Genomic DNA, 23,932 nt, shown 5'->3' on the forward strand with positions numbered 1-23,932 from the left:
CGGGTCTGGCGGTTAAGCTGATCGCCCGTACCTAATTGTGGTGGACGGTGGTTAACACCAGCCAACCCGAATAGCCGAGCGGTTTTCCTTAGGAGGTGGACACGTTGATCCTCAGAGATTATAACGTGTGTGGGAGGGGTAGGACGAGGCACTGGCGGAGCGACGGAGGAACATGGAAGCACAGCACAAGGAGTTTATACTCGAACCCCATGACAAATACACAGACACAGCAACTTAAAATAAATGCGGGGATTTAATGACAATATAAATATTTAGAAGGTTAATTCAAAATGTAATAATAATGATGTGAAGTAAATAATGTCTAAAGTCGAGGCACCTCTGCACACAGACTCTAATACAGACAAGGGGGAAATTAAATAAAAGAAGAGCAAATCCTCCTTTTATTCTGGCACTTAGCTTGGTCCAGAGATGGTCCTCATGGAACTTGCAATCGAGGTGCTTCATCCTGCATGTGTGGACGTGCCCAAAAATAGTGCCGAGCCGCTCTCACAGCGGGAAACGTACGTCAGACAATTTGTGAGGCGATATTCAACACCAGGGCTCACCAACTGCCGTGCAGCTTCTTCGTCGATCGAGCTTACCAATCCACTGCTTTGCAGAATGGCTCGTCTCTTCGGTGATAGACACGAGGCTTTGAGATCCGTCCCTCACAATCAGCCAAGAGTAAATGGGCAGCATCTTGCTCCACCAGGCGAGCCAATTTGCCTCAGCATGAATACGAGAATTGCGCAGTCTTCTTCATGCGTTTAAACCTTAAGGAATGCCATTTCATCATGCTGAGAGGAGAGCAAAGCGAGATCCTCCATCCTAGCCACGTTCCTCTCACGACTACAACTGCCACATCCCTCACACCAAACTCGTGCTTTTGCTCCCGATCTCTCTTCCACTTCACACCGAACAACCGTCCACCTCCGGGGCGTGGCTTCCTGGCACGAAACCCGGGAAGGCAGGGTCTCTGCCTGCTCGGCACGCCCTGCTTATTTGTGGTTATGGTTGTTGTTGGTGTGAAAACGCAACTCCTTCATGGTTGGCTTGTAAATGCAAAAACGTAAGAATAGGTCACTGGGGACAATCACAAACTGGGGGAACTTGGTCTTAATTACTATCTACTTCACACCGCACCACCCCCCATGTGGTGATACGTAACACTTAAGCTCTCAGTTTCCCGACTTAATTTACATTGAGATGTCTCCTACATGTCCATGGACAAAGTCCTACATGTCCATGTCCTACATCTTTCCTCATGCATATTTATGCTCTGTCCATGTGTCACGCCATCTCTGGTACAGTGAGCGAGAGCGACTCATCCCCTGATCTGGTGGGACGTGTGAATGTAATTGAAAAAGCATGGTTTTTTTTACGACGCACGAAGAGTGTTTTAAAGTAAAGAAAATGTAATTTAAACCTCTGCAAGTGTTGGTTAAACTGCCTGGAGCATTCACAATTCATGAAATGCAGGCCGTTCCACCCAATCCTCCCAAAAATTTTCTTATGCATCCATATTGTCCACCCTTTGCATTCTCCTTTATCCCTCGTTGCTCACTGTATACCTTGTTTGTTCCTCTTCGTCTTTCTCTCTTCGCCCTGCTGTTCCTGTTTCCCCTTTCTCCTGCTGTTCCCTTTGTTGTGTTGTGTTCTGATTTTAAGCTGTGAGGGTTAGGGTGAAGCTGCTTCAATATTTCACTATTTCCATCCATCAAAAATGAAGAAGGAGAACCTTTCTAACAAGTTGTTTCTACAAAAAATTGACCCTTTTGACACTTTAGTCTACTGAGACCCCTTTGACCTTTGAACCAGATGATCTAAAAGTTACCAAGGACCAATATGACCTCAAAGACCCCAAGGATACAAAAGACCAATATGATCCAAAAGCCCCTGAGGACCCAAAAGACCCTTTAACACTCCACGATAAATATATGAGGTGTGTGTTTGTGTGAGGTATGTTTTTTGTGGAGTTCTACTGCAGTGTTCTGATGTGGAATGTGACACACCAAAATGATCGTCATGATCTCTTGAGTGGATTAGGCTAATTAACTACAAAGAACCAGGAAGAATTCCCATGTTTTAAATGCATGCCATGTTCAGGTGTATACGTGAGATTAATTTGTCCTTCCCCGGCATGCCATTCTGTTTACAAAATAAATAACAAGAATTATGATAATATTGTAACAAATCATATATTAATTAATACTAACAATATTAACAACAATAATAGTAGTGTCATTTGGCAATAATAAAAATAACTCATGTACAATCTGGGCTTGGTGAAAGGCAAACTAATTACACAAACAGTACAGTAAGCAGTTAGGCAACGAGGCCTTGAGGACCAATGAAAATTTGGTCCAATGGACCTATGGGCCTTCCAGCAATTATAATGGGTAATTCTAAAGATTCATTCCAAAGGGTCTTTACTTCTTCTTCTTGCGTATGGAAGCTTAGCTGCCGGGGTAGCTATCATTTCTTCGAAGCGCGACTGTGTCCCTGATGCAGTGTCCCTCTACCAATACACACTGGTACTCATTTTGCCGACCTCAGAAGGATGACAGGCTGAGTCAACCCCCTGGTGTATTAATTCAGCAGTCAACGGGGCTTGAACTCAGGACCCTAGGATCCCAAGCCGCCACCCAAACCATGAAGCCAACACCAGGCCTATTCCAAAGGGTGATTCTAAAGGGTAATTCTAAAAGGTTAAATCTAAAGGGTAATTCTCAAGGTTTATTCTAAAGGGTAATTCTAAAGGGTAATTCTCAGGTTAATTCTAATGGTAATTATAAAGGGTAGTAATGAAAGGTTATTATAAAGGGTGATTCTTAAGGGTGATTCTAAAGGGTAATTCTAATGGTAATTATAAAGGGTAGTTATGAAGGGTTATTATAAAGGGTGATTCTTAAGGGTGATTCTCAAGGGTAATTCTCAAGGGTGATTCTAAAGGGTAATTCTAAAGGGTAATTCTAAAGGGTAATTCTAAAGGGTAATTCTAAAGTATAATTATAAAGGGTAGTTATGAAAGGTTATAAGAAAGGGTGATTCTAAAGGGTAATTCTAATGGTAATTATAAAGGGTAGTTATGAAGGGTTATTATAAAGGGTGATTCTTAAGGGTGATTCTAAAGGGTAATTCTCAAGGGTGATTCTAAAGGGTAATTCTAAAGGGTAATTATAAAGGGTAGTTATGAAAGGTTATTATAAAGGGTGATTCTCAAGGGTGATTCTAAAGGGTAATTCTAAAGGGTAATTATAAAGGGTAGTTATGAAAGGTTATTATAAAGGGTAATTCTCAAGGGTGATTCTAAAGGGTAATTCTAAGGGTAATTATAAAGGGTAGTAATGAAAGGTTATTATAAAGGGTGATTCTTAAGGGTGATTCTAAAGGGTAATTCTAATGGTAATTATAAAGGGTAGTTATGAAGGGTTATTATAAAGGGTGATTCTTAAGGGTGATTCTCAAGGGTAATTCTCAAGGGTGATTCTAAAGGGTAATTCTAAAGGGTAATTATAAAGGGTAGTTATGAAGGGTTATTATAAAGGGTTATTATAAAGGGTGATTCTTAAGGGTGATTCTCAAGGGTAATTCTCAAGGGTGATTCTAAAGGGTAATTCTAAAGGGTAATTCTAAAGTATAATTATAAAGGGTAGTTATGAAAGGTTATAAGAAAGGGTGATTCTAAAGGGTAATTCTAATGGTAATTATAAAGGGTAGTTATGAAGGGTTATTATAAAGGGTGATTCTAAAGGGTAATTCTCAAGGGTGATTCTAAAGGGTAATTCTAAAGGGTAATTATAAAGGGTAATTCTAAAGGGTGATTCTAAAGGGTAATTCTAAAGGGTAATTATAAAGGGTAGTTATGAAAGGTTATAAGAAAGGGTGATTCTAAAGGGTAATTCTAATGGTAATTATAAAGGGTAGTTATGAAGGGTTATTATAAAGGGTGATTCTTAAGGGTGATTCTAAAGGGTAATTCTCAAGGGTGATTCTAAAGGGTAATTCTAAAGGGTAATTATAAAGGGTAGTTATGAAAGGTTATTATAAAGGGTGATTCTAAAGGGTAATTCTAAAGGGTAATTATAAAGGGTAGTTATGAAAGGTTATTATAAAGGGTGATTCTCAAGGGTGATTCTAAAGGGTAATTCTAAAGGGTAATTATAAAGGGTAGTTATGAAAGGTTATTATAAAGGGTAATTCTAAAGGGTAATTATAAAGGGTAGTTATGAAAGGTTATTATAAAGGGTGATTCTCAAGGGTGATTCTAAAGGGTAATTCTAAAGGGTAATTATAAAGGGTAGTTATGAAAGGTTATTATAAAGGGTAATTCTAAGGGTAATTATAAAGGGTAGTAATGAAAGGTTATTATAAAGGGTGATTCTTAAGGGTGATTCTAAAGGGTAATTCTAATGGTAATTATAAAGGGTAGTTATGAAGGGTTATTATAAAGGGTGATTCTTAAGGGTGATTCTCAAGGGTAATTCTCAAGGGTGATTCTAAAGGGTAATTCTAAAGGGTAATTATAAAGGGTAGTTATGAAGGGTTATTATAAAGGGTTATTATAAAGGGTGATTCTTAAGGGTGATTCTCAAGGGTAATTCTCAAGGGTGATTCTAAAGGGTAATTCTAAAGGGTAATTATAAAGGGTAGTTATGAAAGGTTATTATAAAGGGTGATTCTAAAGGGTAATTCTAATGGTAATTATAAAGGGTAGTTATGAAGGGTTATTCTTAAGGGTGATTCTCAAGGGTAATTCTCAAGGGTGATTCTAAAGGGCGATTCTAAATGGTAATTCTAAAGGTTAATTCTAAAGGATGATTCTAATGGTAATTATAAAGGGTAATTATGAAGGGTTTCATTTGTTTCTTGGCTTTGCCTCTTTCATATTAAAATGCCAAATTGAACTGCTTCCTTCGAACATGGGTGAGATTTTTTTTTCCTGTGTTATAGGTCTTCCACTCGTCGAGAGCATCTACAGTAAAAAAAAAAAATCAGAATAAGTCCTGTTGATTCGAATGAGAAATTGGATGAAGTGTTTGTTTTGTTTATTTATCATTGCGATTGCATGACTGTTTGGATGAATATCAATCAAATACACATTTGATAGACTATTGAACAGGCATTTAAATACCCTTTCAAATGATATACAACATTCACCAAATAGTTTATTCAAAATGAGATGGGAGGCTGACAAGCAATCATACCCACAAAATGTCAGAGTACCAAACTCGCTTCACGCGATTGTGGGTACCTGTCAACAAGGTGTCTAAAGTACAATTCCATCTCAAGATATTTCATGTTCACATTTTTTCTCACTCAGGACATCCCAAAGAACAAAAATATACTAACCAAGTAAAGTCTTGGGGGCTGGGCACTCTAGCCCTATCCAGTCCACGTGCTGAAACTCCAACCTCTCCCTCGATCTTCCTCTCACTTTATCCTTCCATAAACATGCCTTTCTTCACTCCTCCCTCATCAAAATATCCTCTTCTCACAACAGCTGCTGCTTGTGACAACACCCACACTGTTGGTCCTGATGCACGTGGCATCACGCAGGATGCGTGTCACTCGACAAAAGTTCCCATCTGGCAGGGAGATCAAGCTGGAAGGTGGCCTCTTGTGGACCTACACCCTCTCTGTCATTGCCAAGGTTTGGATTTGATTCTGGAACTTTCTCTCTGTTTCCTTTTTTATGATTCACAATGTTCTTGGATATGTGACAACTTATCTTATTACTTCGTACATTTTCACTCTGTACACTGATAAGGTACCTACAGGTTTGACAACAGGTTTAGTGGAGTACCTGCACAGGTACTGTTTCATGTTATGTGGTTTACAGTCAAGGCTAGTACCTGCACAAGTGTGGTTTTGAGTCGAGGATTGTACCTGCACGAGTGTGGTTTGCAGTCGAGGCTGTAATTTTTGTTTTTCGTTCAATCCAATGTGATCTATCAATTATTCGTGAACACCCTGGTATCCCTAAGGCTTGGAGAACATGTGTGTGACATTTCCTCTCAATCTGTTCAGCCGTTCTGGAAAATGTTTTTAGAGATTTTAGGGTAAATCCAACATGGCTACCAAACCACGTGACATATGACATCATAGGTGGGAATGTTTTGTTCCGCATGGAAAGGCGGTCGTACCTGTAAAGTTTCGCCTCAATCTGTTCAGCCGTTTTAGAGAAGAGTTTTGAAGGTTTAAAATATAAATTGTTGCGGGTCTGCCTGGTTCGTTTAAATCCCCCCCCCCCGATCCAATTGTGGGGGACGGGCAGTTAACACCGACCAGCCCGGATCGCCGAGCGGTTTTCCTTAGGCGGTGGACACGTGATCCTCAGATGATAGCGCATGCGGGAGGGGCAGGGCGGCACTGGTGGAGTGACACAGCACAAGGGGTTTGTACTCGAACCCCACGACAGATACACGAACAAAGCAACTTAAAATAAATGGGGATTTAATGAAAATAGAAGAAATATTTACAAGGATATAATTCAAAATGTAATAATATGTGAAGTAAATTAAGGTCTAAAGTCGAGGCGCCTCTACACACGGACTTTGATACAGACAAGGGGAAAACAAAGGAAAAGCAAATCTTCCCTTTATTCTGGCACTTAGCTTGATCCAGAGATGGTCTCTGTTGAACTTTGCGATTGAGCCGCTTCGTCCCACGTGGAAATATGTGCCCAAAAATGGCACCAAGCCGCTCTCTGGGTGGGAAACGTATGTGAGGTAATTTGTGAGGGGGTATTCAACGCCAGGGCTCACCAACCGCCGTGCGGCTTCTTCGTCGATCACGCTTGCCGACACAGCTGCTCTCTGCAGAATGGCGCCTCTCTCTTCGGTGATATACACAAACCTTCAAGGTCCGTCTCTCACGACCCAGCCAAGAGTCAATGGCCAGCGTCTTGCTCCACCACGCGAGTCAATTCGCCTCAGCATGAATACGAGAATTGTGCCGTCTTCTTCATGCATCAAAGGAAAGCCAGCCATGACGCCCTGATCTTACACGCCATCTCCTAGCTCCCTCCTCTCTCGACTGCGTGCATCTCTTACACCCGCACTCATCCCAACCAAACCAAAACATCTTCCTTCTGACGTCACGCCCATCAATCATCACCTATGGACGTGGCTTGCTGGCACGAAAGGTGGGAAGGCAGGGCTTTTGCCTGCTCAGCACATTTTGTTTGATTGTGGCTATGGTTGTTGTTGATATAAAAAAGCACTTCTTTCGTGGCTGGCTTGTAAATACAAAACAGGAAATAGTCACAGGGAGCAACTACATACTGGGGGGAATTTGGTCTTAATCCCTACCTAATTAACACAGCACCACCCCTCCGTGTGGTGACAAGTAATACTTCAGCTCACAGTTTCCCAACTTAATTTACATCGAGATGTCTCCAGCATGTCTACGGACCAAACAACTCGATACAATCCTAACTTTGCTATGAAATTCCTCCATCTGGCTGGTTGATATATGGCTGGTTGAAATTCCACCACAACCGCAACAAGATATATGGCTGCCGAACCACGTGACGAATGACGTCATCAATTTTTTTCTGTTGACCAATTTATCCCTTGATCCTCAAAATTTTTCATACTGATTGGATGTAGTGTTCTACGTATGCAATTATGACCATAATGAGGGCACCAATGACAGCAGAAAAAATCACACGTATTTCCATGTGTCAAGTGTCAAGTTTCAATTTTTTCCTTGGTGCGTTTTCGGAGAGACTGAGGTCCAAAGTTTTTCCTTTTTTCCAACATGGCTGCCACACCACATGACCTACGATGTCATAATTATCATAAGACATTCTACATGAGTAGTCGCTCCTATGGTGAAAATTTAGTTTTCGGACAGGCGCTTGCGGAGAAAAACCATACTCACGTTCTGTGCGGACCCAAATGCAATACCCTCTTCCTCTGGTGAGGATAATAAATGTGTCAGGAATTTATGTTGAATGTAATTTCTGTAAAGGTTACATATTTGCTAATTTGAGAAAAATGTTGACTATTGCAAAAAAAAAATCACAAGACATTTGAACATAATTTTTCATATCAAAATTCAGGATAGTCTTATTCCAGTCCAAAAGGCTCAGCAGCACCTGTACTTCCTCAGATGGTTGAAAAATTTGGTATGCATCATGTCATTTTAGTGAACTTTTACCACAGTGTTATTGAAAGTATTTTAACGATATCGATTATTGTTTGGTTTGGCAACATCACTGCACATGACCTCAAGTTGTTGGATAGCATTGTTCGTGTTGTGCAGAGGATCAGTGGTGTAGATCGACCTGCACTCAAAGTTATCTACACATCTAGATGTTTTGCCAAAGCCTGAAATATTGTTAAAGATTCTCGTCATCCTGTGTTTCACATGTTTGAACCACTACGTTCTGGCCGTCGGTATCACAGTATGAAAACATCCACCAACCATTTCAACAATAGTTTTATTCTAGTGTGGTTCAACTTTTAAACCATGAATCTGGATTTTTACATGTCAAATAATATACATATACTTTTTTTTATTTTTGAGAGCACTCACACTCAAATAATTCCAATGTCCCTACTGTGATATTCATGTGTGCTACATATGGCAATAAAATTATTTGTATCTGCTTCCTTACCACCACAAAATTCAGTTCTGTTCTATGATGTCCACTCCTAAAGGCCCAGTCACACCTTGGCGTTTTAGCCAGCTTATGCCGATTTTTGGAAAATTTGTCTAAAACGCTGGTACACGTCGAATACGTTATGGGTAAGTTTTGATAACATTGAGAGCACGCTGAAAAACACTGCCATACGTCGTTGTACGCTGGCTTTAACCGTTGTTCTTTTCGCTTGTCCTCAAATTTCCCATGCTTGAAATTTTAAGACTTATGCCAGCGTATGACTCACACGTTCCGCATAACGCTGGCCATAAGTTGTAGGCACGTCACGCGATTGTTGACACATGTCGACACACGTTACTTGTAAGTTACTCATAAGTTGAAACACGTCGAGGTAATGCTTAGCGTACCCGAAACTTATTTCTAACCTATGAGTAACGTGTTGTACTCACGTTACGCGATCGATGACACACGACGACACACGTTACTTGTAAGGTGCTCATAAGTCGAAACACGTCGAGGTAATGTTTAGCGTCAGTGTTCCAGATTCCTGGTTTTATTTTTATTTTTATTTTTTTCTTCCTTCCTTCGGTATGATGATGATTTTGACACTTCGATTTCTAGCGCGGTTATAATACAATATAATTAATAGGCTTCCGCTCAACGATTTAAATCATAACCGCACTGTACACTGAACACCGTCATACCGAAGAAAAAAAAACAAAAACCGGGAGTCTGGAACACTGACGCTAACCATTACCTTGACGTGTTTCGACTTATGAGTACTTTTCAAGTAACGTGTGTCGATGTGTGTCAACGATCGCATATCGTGCGTACAACTTATTCCCATCGCATGCGGAGCGTGTGTCATACGGCAAGTAAGTCGTAAAATTTTCAACATGTTTAAAATTACAAGACGTACTCCATTTAATACGACGTATGATAGCGTACTTTAGCGTTCTATTCTCGTATACCAAACTTACCCATACCGTATTCGACGTGCGCCAACGTTTTAGACGCATTTTTCAGAGGTCGGCATATGCTGGCAAGATTGCCAAGGTGTGACTGCGATGTTGACACTTCCATTTCTCCGGCGGTTACGATTTGAATCGTTGTGCGTCAGCCTTTTCATAACCTACGCCACGTCATAGTCGGCGATGCGTGCAGCACGCTATGCCTAAGTTAAACTATCGTTGGGCATAGGTTGGGAGGCCGACAACAGGTTCAGCATTCGTTGGTATAAGTTATCTATAACACAACGAAACGTTCTGTGTCCGTTTCTAATACGTTATGGATAAGACCAAGTCGTTATGAATACGTCCGAATCTTTAAAAAAACATCAAAAGTTCAGCGTAAGCCAGCGTTTTACATACATTTTAATACGTTGCCATTGCTGGCTATAACGTCAAGGTGTGACTGGGCCTTAATGAGTGTGGAATAATCTTGTGGCTTTCCCACTTTTGAAAGAATGAACCCGCTATGGCCATCCCATTCCTCAACACCAGCTCTTGCCCTCCTCTATTCCTCGTTCCCCAACCAAATTTACCAAAACATTTCCCTTCACCCGCTCCGCTACTCCCGCATGCACGATAAAGCCTCCAGGTCAGCGGGAGCCCATAACTCCCACCCATACATGAGCAACGCTGGGCGATATGCGGTGGCTCCATGCTGGCTAGTTCGGTAGGCCATCAACAAATACAGGAGATGTTTGTCCCAGTCATTCTGACGGATGGTGGTAAATGGGGAGATTAATTTGTTCATCCTATTTGTTTTGACTTATCTCGCCACCCTCGCCTATTTCCACCATCCTAGCGAGATAGGGAGCCCTAGCGAGAAAAACCTTAGACAACATGCAGACAAGACACGGACAGCATGCAGACAAGACACAGAGTACTTGGTGATGCTTCATGGATGAGAGGAAAAGTGTCAAAGGCCCGAATGCGGCTCGTGACAAGCCGATGTCAACGGATTAGAGCACCCGGCTCAAGCACGCCGCGTGGAAAGATGACGGCGTAGTCCTTTGTCTTCTCCCGGCACCGCCCGCAAACGCAGCCTCTGCGCGTCCAGACCCCACGAGGTCGACGGCCCAAGACGAAAGATCTATGGTATGCTCCAGCTGGCTTTTGACAAGGTCCAGTATACAAGTCCGGGCCTGGCCTGTTCACCAGGTTAGGACAAATCGGGGTGTTGGGCTCCGCAGGCGGAACGATGGGACCACAAGACATGTCGAGACGTGTCGGGCCGTGCCGTGAATAAGGACAGAGGCTCCGTGGTTAGACACAGGTTGAACCTGTCGATGACCTCCTCATAAAGTCCATCGCTGACTCACACAGCAGCCAGTTCCTCTCGACGCAGATTGCAGCCTCCCACTAGTCGTTTCTATACAGCAGAATCCTCACTCGACACTCAGGCTCAGTTACTCCCTCGGCAGATGGCAGACTCGACCCTCAGGTTCAGTTACTCCCTCAGCAGATGGCAGACAGACCTCATGCAGTCCCTTCCCTGCCTTTCTTTCGGCTCGCTCCTCACAAAAGCCGATCGCAAAACAACACAGCCGTCCCCTGTACAGCCGACCGCCCAACTCGGCGCTCTCAGTCCCACCTTCGCCTTCCCGGCACTCGCTTCTCTCGAAGCTGACTGCTCCTCCCAGAGCACTGGGCGGAGACTCGTTCAGAGAGAGGAACGAAGAAGAAGAACCTCTCGGTGCACCACCACTGTACGAACAATGAACATGCCTCCTACATCTCACGACACACATGTAACGTCCATTTACCGAACAACCTGGCTAAACATGCATTTAATGGGGGATCTGGGCTAATCCTATAATTAATAACACACTAAGCACCATTTCCGCAACACTATATGTACATATATATTTGTTAGGGTTAGGGTTAGGGTTAGGTCGTTACCCTAACCCTAACCCTAACAGCATATACATATATATACATATATATTAGGGTGGTCCAAAAACAGTATAAAAAAAAAATTCAGATGTCTCCACAAGCCTTAAATTATTCCACTATGATTCAATAACGCGCATAAAAAATTTAGCTTGATCGGAGTTGATTTAGAGGTCGCTCCATATGACAACTTTTAGTTTCATGAGTTGGTTAAATTAGGGTATGGTCAGGTACGATTATGGGTACGTCTGGATGTCCGAGGTGGAAATGGAGTGCATTTTCGAACTCTATGGGGTCGATTTACTAAAAGAAATGACTGCACCGACATTGAATTCACTACCATTTCGAAAATATGGCCTAAAACAAGATTTATCATTACTGGTGTTGAGTAACTAATCCTACTCATTTCGATATTTTCTAATCTATAATTAATTTGTTGTCCGTCTAAACATTTCTTGGAGTAAATCGACCCCACTGAGTTGGAAAACGCAGTCCATTTTCACGTAGGAAGTTCAGAAGTGTGTTGATTCGCATCTCACCATACCCTAATTTTTCAATCAATGGAATTACAAACTACAGTAGACTAGGTGTAAGTCGGTAGCGTGTAACTCGTCACTTCGCCTAAGTCGGCAGCGTCAAAAAGTTCCGAATTTATCTCATGTTAAATCCCTTTGAATAAAGGGTCATCCCGCTGTAAGTCGTCATCTCTAAGTCGTCACTTCGTCTAAGTCGTCAGATGTTGTCCGTTCCCACGTAATGGAAACTCAAGTAAATTACCACTCCTAACTCGTCACACAGAACTGCTGCCTCGTGAGAAGCCCGATTTCATGGAATCGTGATGCCCGCTCATTGGTTTACATCGCCAGTGATAGGCTATTTATAACTGCGTACACACGTTGATCGCACTGCAGGCAGGACAATGGTGACTAAGCGTATTAGCTTACAACTAAAACCTACCAAGAAAAATACGACATTATCCAGTTTTGCGAGGCAAACCCACTGATGAAGAAAACAGCCATAGCTGAGAAGTTGGACATCAAACGGCAGACATTGAACGATATCTTGAAAAATAAGGGCAAGATATTTGGACAAGTGGAGAAGATCGCGAGGCCAGTGGTAAGTGTGAAACGCGTGAAATGTGCGTCCTTTGAAGATGTCGATGACGCGCTCATCATCTGGTTTCGGCAAATGTCAGCTCAGCCAAATATTCGGTTTCGGCCGATTCGGCCAAATATTCGGCCGATACTGTCTTTCGGTGGAGGATTGCCCAGACAACATCATGGAATACAATGACCGGTTTGAGTCCTTTCTCATGCACCAAATGCCCAAGAGTTTGAGGCAGTCAAACATAATGGATTACTTCACGAAGGAGTAAAGGATCGATCGAGCTTAGTGTTGAAGTCCGATCATGGTTTTATATTGGCTTAATTTTGTACATTACCGCACTCACTTACACATAGGCATTGAGTGGTAATCATCACCACGATGACTGTGTGTCATGTAATTTGTCACCATACCATCACCGATGGTATATGAGTTGTCTTGCAGTTGTTCATTATCTTTACTTTTGATAAACTGATTCATGAATTCCATCTTTGCTTGATCACTTTCCAACTCACCAATGAACCCCCACCTATGCCCCGAGGATTGTGTTTTCCTTTTGGTACAATAGCCGGCTCTCACACATACGTGTCCAGGCCACGCGCGACTTCATCCTTCACCCCACAGTCATCATGAATGTTCGCATACATGTAAGTCGTCACATTTCTAAGTCGTCACTTTTTTCTCAGTCCCAGATGGTGATGACTTACGCCGAGTCTACTGTATTAGAATATTTCGACTCATTTGCCAAATACCACTATCATCTCCGCCTCTATTGTTGTCTCCACTCCTGCCTGAACTTATTTCTGGCCAGCCCAACATCCAGTGTTTTAGATTCAATGATTCACGAAAAATATGTGAGTTATTTATTTAGCTATTATTATATTAAATTAGGGTATGGTGAGATGCGAATCTGTACACTTCTGAACTTCCTAGGTGAAAATGGACTACATTTTCGAACTCAGTGGGGTCGATTTACTCTAAAATGTTTAGACGAACAACAAATTAATTATTGATTAGAAAATATCGAAATGAGTAGGAATAGTTACTCAACTCCAGTAATGATAAATCTTGTTTTAGGTCATATTTTTGAAATGGTAGTGAATTCAATGTCGGTGCAGTCATTTCTTAGAGTAAATCGACCCCATAGAGTTCGAAAATGCACTCCATTTCCACCTCGGACATCCAGAAGTACCGTAATCGTACCTGACCATACCCTAATTTATTCAAGTCATGAGACGAAAAGTCGCAATATGGAGCGACGTCTAAATCACCTCCGATCAAGCTAAAAAAATTTATGCGCTTTAATGGATCATATTAGAATAATTTTAAGCTTGTGGAGCAACATCCTTTTTTTTCAACTTTTTTGGACCACCCTCATATATATATATATATATATATATATATATATATATATATATATATATATATATATATATATATATATATATATATATATATATATATATATATATATATACACACACACACACAGACACACACACACACAGACACACACACACACACACACACACACACACACACACACACACACACACACACACACACACACACACACACACACACACGCCGGTAGGCGACATGGGTGGCCGCTATATAATTGCATACCAGTCATACAGTTTTTGACGGATCGGGCTGAAATGTTTTGACAGAGTTTGATTACAAGCCGGTAAGCGGCATGGGTGGTCACTACATAATTGCATACTAGTCATACAGTTTTTGACGGATCGGGCTGAAATTTTTTGACAAAGAGGTTGTTTCCAGTGTGCATAAAAGCCTGGAAGCCGATTTTTGATTTTCGAAAAAATTAATTTTTTAGGATTTTTCAAAAATTTCAAAGTCCCATTGCTAGGCAACGGTGGTGTCCATAGCAACGGTGCTCAAAAGCATAGAACTAGATCCTGGTATGAACCTACCTGTCAATTTTCATCAAAATCGGTTGACTCCTCTGGCCTCCAGAGCTGTCCATTACATACAAACATACAAACAAGCCGGTAGGCGACATGGGTGGTCACGACATAATTGCATACTAGTCATACAGTTTTTGACGGATAGGGCTGAAAATTTTTGACAAAGAGGTTGATTCTAGTGTGCATAAAAGCCTGGAAGCCGATTTTTGATTTTCGAAAAAAGTTATTTTTTTATGATTTTTCAAAATTTCAAAGTCCCGTTGCTAGGCAACGGTGGTCTCCATAGCAACGGTGCTCAAAAGTATAGAACTAGATCCTGGTATGAACCTACCTGCCAAGTTTCATCGAAATTGGTTGACTCCTCTGGCCTCCAGAGCTGTCCATTACATAGACAAACAAACATACAGACAAGCCGGTAGGCTACATGGCTGCTCGCTCGAGATGGAAAGCTGGCCGACGCGACTAGCCGATATTCATGTACATGCCATCAATCAATTTCATTCTTTGACAATCGAATGGCCACCGCACGATGATCAGAGTACAAATTAGCGAAACAGACAGAAACTAGAATGGGCACTCGTAGAGCACATACCTTCGCCGCAGCCACTAGTTACCTTTGTATTAAGTTGTCCACAACGCATCTCAATACAAATATGCATTTCGTGACCCCCATGACCTTTGACCCACAACCGCTACCTAGGGTGACAATAGTACTATACCTTGTGTCATTTCAGAAGATGGGGAATTGAACACTGAACAATTTGGAGTTAATTTGATGTAAATCGGAAACATATTAACCGTTTTCATCATGAAAAAACGATGTTGACCTTTTTGTGACCTTGACCTTTGATCCGATCGCTCCCAAAATCTAATGGATTTGTCCTTTCATGATGCCAAACAAATCCAAAACAATTAAAGCCTCTCTGCGTTTTTTTTTTTTTTTGCGTTAAGTTGTCCACAATGCTTTCCGATATAAATGTGAATTTGTGTGACCCCCTTGACCTTTGACCCTCAACCGCTGCCTTGGGTGACAAAAGTACTATACCATGTGTCATATTAGAGGATGGGGAATTTAATTTTGAACATTTTGGAGTTAATTTGCTGTAAATCAAAACAAAATTGACAATGTAATCGTGAAAAAACGATTTTGACCTTTTTGTGACCTTGACCTTAACCTTTGATCCGATCGCTCCCAAAATCTAATCGATTTGTCCCCTCGTGATGCCAAACACATCCACAAAATTTCATGACAATCTGCGAAGTGGTTTTTGTGTAATGTTGTCCACAACGCTTCCCAATCAAAAACTCCATTTTGGTGACCCCCTTGACCTTTGACTTCCACAGACTAACTACGGTTGCAAACACTATACCATACGCTATATCAGTGGATCGGGATTTGAATACTGAACATTTTGGACTTAATTTGATGTAAATCGGAACAAAATTGATACTTTAATCGCAAAAAACCGATTTTGACCTTTTTGTGACCTTGACCTTGACCTTTGATCCGATCGCTCCCAAAAGCTTCGCCTGGCGTCCTTGAGTAACTGCACATCATCTCTGAAAATTTCATGCAAATCGGTCCAGCAGTTTTTGCGCAATGTTGTCCGCACACATATTTACCAATAAATAAATACACAGGGGTCAATACAATACCTTCGTCAAACGAAGTTTGCGAAGGTAAAAAGTGAAAATAAGGGTACTCTATCGACCACCCAATTATCACAGCCCTCTTAGTTTGCGCCCAGAAACCCGCCTTGTGAAATTTCAGGCATGTTTCCAAAGAGACTCTTACAAATGGCAGCCCTGGTAATTCCATTTATCTATTCGCTAAAGATTTTATTATTTTATATGATGCTGTAAGACATTCTCCTTGGGCACAAAATAAAAAAAACAGGTCCCTCGGAGGTCCAGTTTCGGAGGAATTGATTTTTTTGTACAGTCCACAATAAGTGTACGATGTACGATAAAGTATTTTAGCTGTTGCTAAGCAACGGAGGTGTGCATAACAACCATTCATTTTATGTGTACATGCTTGCCACATTGTACACATTTCACCCAAGTTTCATCAAAATCAGACTCTTTCTCTTAGAGATATTCGCAATTAACCGTTTCTGAAATGTTCGACATGTACTCGCCCAAAACCTATCTCCTCCTCCAAATATTTTTTTGTTAGGGCTGCAAATTGGCATGAAGGGAGGTAGATAGATTGCGCACAGAACTCTAAGCTTTGATTTTTCGATTGATTTTTTTCGATTTTTTGACCACTTTAAAGGGCCGTTGCTTGGGCCCGGGGTCCCATATTCGAAAGCACACGATTCCCAGAAATATTGGTCCTACCTACCAAATTTCATTGGAATCGGTTGAGTGGTTTAGCCCCTAGGCTTGACCAAAGTTTCTTGGACAGACAGACAGATGGAAATGTCCAGAATAAGGGTGCTCTAAGAGCAGCCAAAAGACGGAAAAAGCGACCACCCAACAAGCCGGTAGGCGACATGGGTGGTCGCTACATAATTGCATACTAGTCATACAGTTTTTGACGGATCGGGCTGAAATTTTTTGACAAAGAGGTTGATTATAGTACGCATAAAAGCCTCGAAGCCGATTTTTGATTTTCGAAAAAATAAATTTTTTATGATTTTTCAAAAATTTCAAAGTCCCGTTGCTTGGCAATGGTGGTGTCCATAGCAACGGTGCTCAAAAGCATAGAACTAGATCCTCGTATGAACCTACCTGTCAAGTTTAATCAAAATCGGTTTAATCCTCTGGCCTCCAGAGCTGTGCATTACATCCATACAGACAGATGGAAAACCTGAGAATAACGGTAGTCTAGCATCCACCCAATATATATGTATGTATGTATGTATGTATGTATGTATGTATGTATGTATGTATGCCTGGTGTTGGTTTAATTAAAAGGGTGGTGGGCTTGGCATCCTAGGATCCTGAGTTGAAATCCCACTCGGCTGTTGAATTAATATCAGGTGGGGTTGACTCTGCCTGTCATCCTTCTGAGATCGGCAAAATGAGTGCCAGCATGCTGGGTATCCTGTGTTGGAGTGGTGACCTGTCCAGGATTGTATGCAATAGCCAATGCGACTGCTCAGGTAGCATCAACGCTCTGGACAGAGTATGGTCCCGATGGATGAATGTGTGCGTGTGCGTGTGAGTGTGCGTGCGTGTGTGTGTGTGTGTGTGTGTGTCTGGCTTTCTTCTTGGGACTACAGTGCAGTAATTTGTCTTTATTTTGATTTGTCATCTCACATGTCCCTTCACCTTTCTTTCCCAATTGTTATCCCTTCGTCAGATCTTGTTGGAGTCTGGTGGCGTGGTTCTCTTCAAGAAGGCCTACGGAGACTTATTGCTCCCCCATTACGTCAGCTGTAAATCGTTTCCTTGCCCCAACTCGGTTGTGTGCTTCGTCTCAAGACCCACAGAGAAAAATATCTTCATTTTGTTCATGCTTACCGTGAGCGGTATCTGCTTACTGCTCAACACTGCCGAGCTGGCATACCTGTTCACACGTATCTGCACCCGAGGAAGATGGAAGGTTGGTCACGTCGGGTATGACGGAACCGAAGACAACAGGACAAGACGAAGGTCCATAGAGAAAATTGAAGAGACAGAGATATCAGCAAAATAACTTCACGACTTATCCTAGTGATGGTTACAATAGCAACATTGTAAATGAGGAGAAAAAAAAAATTACATGGACCATATCAATTGGTAACAAGGTTTTTAAAACATTTTTATTTCTTTTTTTCAGGTTCTAGTTATACTCATGTAATACTATACATACTGTATATGGTGCAGTGGGGTTAATGGAGTGAAGGCAAAGGGAATGTTATTATGAGCACAATGGCTGTGTCCTATCCTTAGTTACCTGCATGGACTGGTTTCCAATATTCCACTTTTATCTACAGGGCTCCAAACCCACAGTGGGGTAAGGTGTGCTCGAGGCCCACAAGGGGGTAAAGGTGGCTCGATGCCCACAAGGGGGTAAGGGTGGCTCGATGCCCACTAGGGGGGTAAGGTGTGCTCGATGCCCACTAGGGGGTAAGGGTGGCTCGATGCCCACAAGGGGGTAAGGGTGGCTCGATGCCCACTAGGGGGGTAAAGAGGATTTACAAACAGACAGAACATGAGTGTGTCAATCGATATGTGGTTGGACAGATAACTGGACATACGAGGTGGAACGGATGACATCTTGTCGGTATGTAACTCTACAATGGAGGAGTGGGACATGTACAGGGTTTGATGGGAGATTGTGGTAAGCTTGTCGGTATGTAACTCTACAATGGAGGAGTGGGACATGTACAGGGTTTGATGGGAGATTGTAGTAAGCTTGGCGGTATGTAACTCTACAATGGAGGAGTGGGACATGTACAGGGTTTGATGGGAGATTGTGGTAAGCTTGTCGGTATGTAACTCTACAATGGAGGAGTGGGACATGTACAGGGTTTGATGGGAGATTGTAGTAAGCTTGGCGGTATGTAACTCTACAATGGAGGAGTGGGACATGTACAGGGTTTGATGGGAGAAGGTGGTAAGCTTGTCGGTATGTAACTCTACACTGGATGAGTGGGACATGTACAGGGTTTGATGGGAGAAGGTGGTAAGCTTGATGGTATGTACCTCGACATTGGAGGAGTGGGACGTGTACAGGGTTTGATGAGAGATGGTGGTAAGCTTGGTGGTATGTAACTCTACACTGGAGGAGTGGGACATGTACAGGGTTTGATGGGAGATTGTAGTAAGCTTGGCGGTATGTAACTCTACAATGGAGGAGTGGGACATGTACAGGGTTTGATGGGAGAAGGTGGTAAGCTTGTCGGTATGTAACTCTACACTGGATGAGTGGGACATGTACAGGGTTTGATGGGAGAAGGTGGTAAGCTTGATGGTATGTACCTCGACATTGGAGGAGTGGGACGTGTACAGGGTTTGATGAGAGATGGTGGTAAGCTTGGTGGTATGTAACTCTACACTGGAGGAGTGAGACATGTTCAGGGTTTGATGGGAGAAGGTGGTAAGCATCTGGTCGACAGCTGAGAGAGATGTGATGAACAGCATCAGAGGAACCTTCTTTGGTAGACTAAAGGTGAGAGGATCAGGTAGAAATGGGCGAAGCATGGGATTCTATGTGTGCAGTGTCATTGTTATAAATTAGGTGATTATAGGAGATTGTTCAATGTTGAATGAGGAGTCGGAGCCACTGGGATTATGGGTTTCCTGGGTCAAAACTAAGATCCAGACTTTCAATGACATCTTGGATGCTGCTGTCCTGTCTGTGCCTGTTTGTGGTGAGGATGTTGAGGTCATGGAGAGATTCACTTACAGTTGGCAGTGATATTCATGTCTCTGCTGGCTGTGAGTCAGAGGTCAATAGATGTCTGGGTCAGGCCTGGGGAGTCATGGATTCACTGGATAATGAGGTGCGGCGCTGACGGTACCTGTGCGGAAGGACGAAAGTCCGAGTCTTCAGGTCCTTGGTGCTTCCAGTCTTGCTCTATGGATGTGAGACTTGGACTCTGACCAAGGATCTGAGATGGAGAAATAATTCCTTTGGTACCAGATCTCTTTGGAGAATTCTTGGCTAACGCTGGTCGGACTTTGTGTCCAACGAGCGGATGCTGAGAGAAACTCAAATGAGATTTGTTACCTGCATAGTCCGTGAGTTTCAGCTGCAGCTGTTTGGACATGTGGCTCGTTTTCCTGACGCTGATCCTGCTCACCAGATTCTCTCAGCGATGGAGTCTCATGAGTGGAGGAGGCCAATGGGCCGACCATGTGCCTCGTGGTTGCAGCATGTTGATCGGCATCTCAAGGAGATGGGGATGGGCCAGGAATCTGCCTGGGGGATGGCCAGACGGAGGCCCCTGGAGTACCGGCGGAAAGTGGACGCGCTGCTCTGGTGCATGCTCCCAAACCTGACCTGACTTGTTCAATGAGTGGCACAGTGATACCATTGTGTTTGTACAAACCCTCCCGCTCTGTGAACACATGGACTCCTAATTGTAGTTTCTTTCAACGAAATGTTTATGTTCCATCTGCCTCGTTGTCCATGTCTGAAGAATCTCGATCACATTCCCTCTGTCCCTCTGATATAGTATGTTCCATTGTCTCAGTTTCAGGACAGCTCAAGCTGGGTTGTTAAGCTTGTACGGTCTGGGTATGATTCCTGACGGAATGAGATCAGACTGCAAACTGTTGTCCTGGTGATTTGCACAGATGAAGTTGTACCTGGACTGTATTTAAAAACATCACTGGAGGAGTGCCTCAGCTGTCTGTCTCATCTGCTAACACTCACTTGTGGACATTTAAGATTGCATCATATTGTTGCAACTGCTCGACCCCTTAAATCCCTTTCACATCGAATTCATGAACCACCTCCTTCACCTATTAATTATTAGTATTGTTATCTTGCCAAAACGAAGTTTTTGCAAGATATGTTAGTCAGCTTGATGTTATTTTTTTTTTTGTCTGTAATCACGTATCGATCACTCTGCAGAGCACAGTTATCATTAGAAATTTTTGTAACTTCGCATATCAGAGTCCTATAGAGGTCCCTTTCAGCGCATAAAATTTTCAAGGTCAAGGTCAAAGGTCAAGGACACTGTCGCAAATCAGGGGAGTCGACGAAACCCTTATTTTTTGAGTAATTTTGATCGGATTGTCTTCAAACTTCATGGGAATATAGCTCATGGTCTGGCGCTCAGCTGATTGATTTATGGTGGCGATCGGCCTTGACCCTCATGGTTAGCGCTGGGGGTCGAAAGTTTTTGACCCCAAGGTCAAATCTTGAAATCTTAGATACCATAATCGAGTAATACCTCATATGAAAGCGCTTGATAAGTGCTTTCCAGATCTGTCAAAAGTTTGACGCTATGACGTCATTTGATGACGTCATGACGAAAAAACGGATTTTTCATGAAAATTTTATTTCCTCAGTTCTCATCAAAATCTCTTGATATTTCATGTACAACGGTCCTGGAGAGATACCATTAACCGTACGAAAATATAAAGGTCAAGGTCAAAGGTCAAGGTCACAAAAAGGTCAAGCATCAAGGTCGACGAAACCCTTATTTTTTGAGTAACTTTAATCGAATAAATAAGTCACTCATGTTCACATTTTGGCAAGATACTGGTCACCCTGGGGGGTGACATTGGTTTTTATTATTTATTATTCAGGGAATGCATGTTGGTGAAAGTGCTGGTGGTCCCCTGATAACCTGCTGAAGATATTCCAGGTGCCAAGATGATATACTATTAATAATGAATAAACTCGTTTTGAGCGCAGTTTTGGAATGGAAGCAACGGACAATGACATGAAACTTTATTCGATCGTCTAGCTGCTCGAATGCATATTAAACGTGGAATTCCATTACCAATTATTCCTGCTGGTTGCATCATTATAACCTTTGCCACCGAAGGTGGACTGAGATTATGTTTTCATTCCTGTCTGTCCTTTTGTTGCAAAATCGAATGTTCACAAATCTATTGGTTAGTCTGGTCCAACCACGGAAGGAGAAGATAAGACAAGAAAGAGGAGAGAAAGGATAAGGTTTATCGGCCTCTTTGCTCACCGGACGGGGCAGTCGTGCTTCCGTGGCCCAAACGCTAAAGGGAGGGCTCAAAAGGAGGAATACCGATGGTGTCCAAAGGTGCTTGATCGGAGAGGTGCGGTGGGTGCTCGTAGTGTGTGTGGTACAAGAGGAAACTGTGAAGGTGCGTATCAATGGTGGTGGCCTTAAAAGGACAGTTGGTGACAGCAAAGGCCTCGTCGAGCTCCTGCATTCAAGTAGAACGATATATCGTGAAAGCAAAAAATAAAGAATGTGTGAGATAAATTGCCTTCCGTGTGAGAATCTAAAGAGTGTGTATGTGTGGCTTGGCTTCGGCCCGAATTATTGCGCTCGCTCCGTCCGATCAACGCTTCCATCCGGCTTCCCAGGTCCGACCCCGCCAACGTGAGGTGAGGTGAGCACCACCATTCGAGCCCCGATCATTCTCTTGCGAAGCCCCACGAAGCATGCACAGGACGAGCACCAAAGCCGAGAACCAATGCGCCCAAGCAGCGGCTCTTCTGGCCTTTTTATAACCGTTTCGCGAGGGCCTAGATGTGTATAAAAATGGCGCCCAAGCAGCGGCTCTTCTGGCCTTTTTATAACCGTTTCGCGAGGGCCTGGATGTGTATAAAAATGGCGCCCAAGCAGCGGCTCTTCTGGCCTTTTTATAACCGTTTCGCGAGGGCCTAGATGTGTATAAAAATGGCTTCCAAGCAGCGGCTCTTCTGGCCTTTTTATAACCGTTTCGCGAGGGCCTAGATGTGTATAAAAATGGCTTCCAAGCAGCGGCTCTTCTGGCCTTTTTATAACCGTTTCGCGAGGGCCTAGATGTGTATAAAAATGGCGCCCAAGCAGCGGCTCTTCTGGCCTTTTTATAACCGTTTCGCGAGGGCCTAGATGTGTATAAAAATGGCTTCCAAGCAGCGGCTCTTCTGGCCTTTTTATAACCGTTTCGCGAGGGCCTGGATGTGTATAAAAATGGCGCCCAAGCAGCGGCTCTTCTGGCCTTTTTATAACCGTTTCGCGAGGGCCTAGATGTGTATAAAAATGGCTTCCAAGCAGCGGCTCTTCTGGCCTTTTTATAACCGTTTCGCGAGGGCCTAGATGTGTATAAAAATGGCTTCCAAGCAGCGGCTCTTCTGGCCTTTTTATAACCGTTTCGCGAGGGCCTGGATGTGTATAAAAATGGCGCCCAAGCAGCGGCTCTTCTGGCCTTTTTATAACCGTTTCGCGAGGGCCTAGATGTGTATAAAAATGGCGCCCAAGCAGCGGCTCTTCTGGCCTTTTTATAACCGTTTCGCGAGGGCCTAGATGTGTATAAAAATGGCGCCCAAGCAGCGGCTCTTCTGGCCTTTTTATAACCGTTTCGCGAGGGCCTAGATGTGTATAAAAATGGCGCCCAAGCAGCGGCTCTTCTGGCCTTTTTATAACCGTTTCGCGAGGGCCTAGATGTGTATAAAAATGGCGCCCAAGCAGCGGCTCTTCTGGCCTTTTTATAACCGTTTCGCGAGGGCCTAGATGTGTATAAAAATGGCTTCTTGGGGTAATCTCGGCCGCTGATTTGCTCATCACCGCTTTAGCCCCGCCCACGCCAGACCTCCACTACGATTCCTGCCCAGTTGATCGCTCAACCACGGCACTCGATGGACCCTTCGTGATTTACAGGCGCGGCGGCGAATTCTGGGAGCTCGTAATTGCTTGTAGGAGCGAACGGAGCATTTAATTAGCAACAGGACGCTAATGGCTAATTGGTGCCTGTTGTCCTGAAGTTTTGATAAAGTCTGGAGAATGAAGGCGCCTGCCATTGTGTCTTGCATTACCTCC

General features: G+C 43.0%; 1 protein-coding gene across 2 annotated transcripts in view; it reads left to right on the plus strand.

Annotated features, from left to right (window-relative positions):
* The window catches only part of LOC147011301 (gap junction beta-2 protein-like), a 39,849-nt gene extending 17,918 nt beyond the window's left edge, over positions 1 to 21,931 (plus strand). The window contains exons 4-6 of one of the 2 annotated variants that reach the window (XR_015051989.1): positions 5,504 to 5,653; positions 17,848 to 18,488; positions 18,574 to 21,931. Coding sequence is in view for 1 of the 2 variants with exons in the window: in XM_085858264.1 (XP_085714390.1) it covers positions 5,504 to 5,653; positions 17,848 to 18,183 (486 nt within the window). In the remaining variant the exon portion in view is untranslated. The other variant, XM_085858264.1, reaches the window with a different exon arrangement.
* Positions 21,932 to 23,932: the final 2,001 nt, after the last annotated feature.

This window comes from Eptatretus burgeri, chromosome 15 (genome assembly GCF_056783735.1).
Source record: "Eptatretus burgeri isolate ZD-2024b chromosome 15, Ebu_testis_v1, whole genome shotgun sequence".
NCBI classification, from domain to species: domain Eukaryota; kingdom Metazoa; phylum Chordata; class Myxini; order Myxiniformes; family Myxinidae; genus Eptatretus; species Eptatretus burgeri.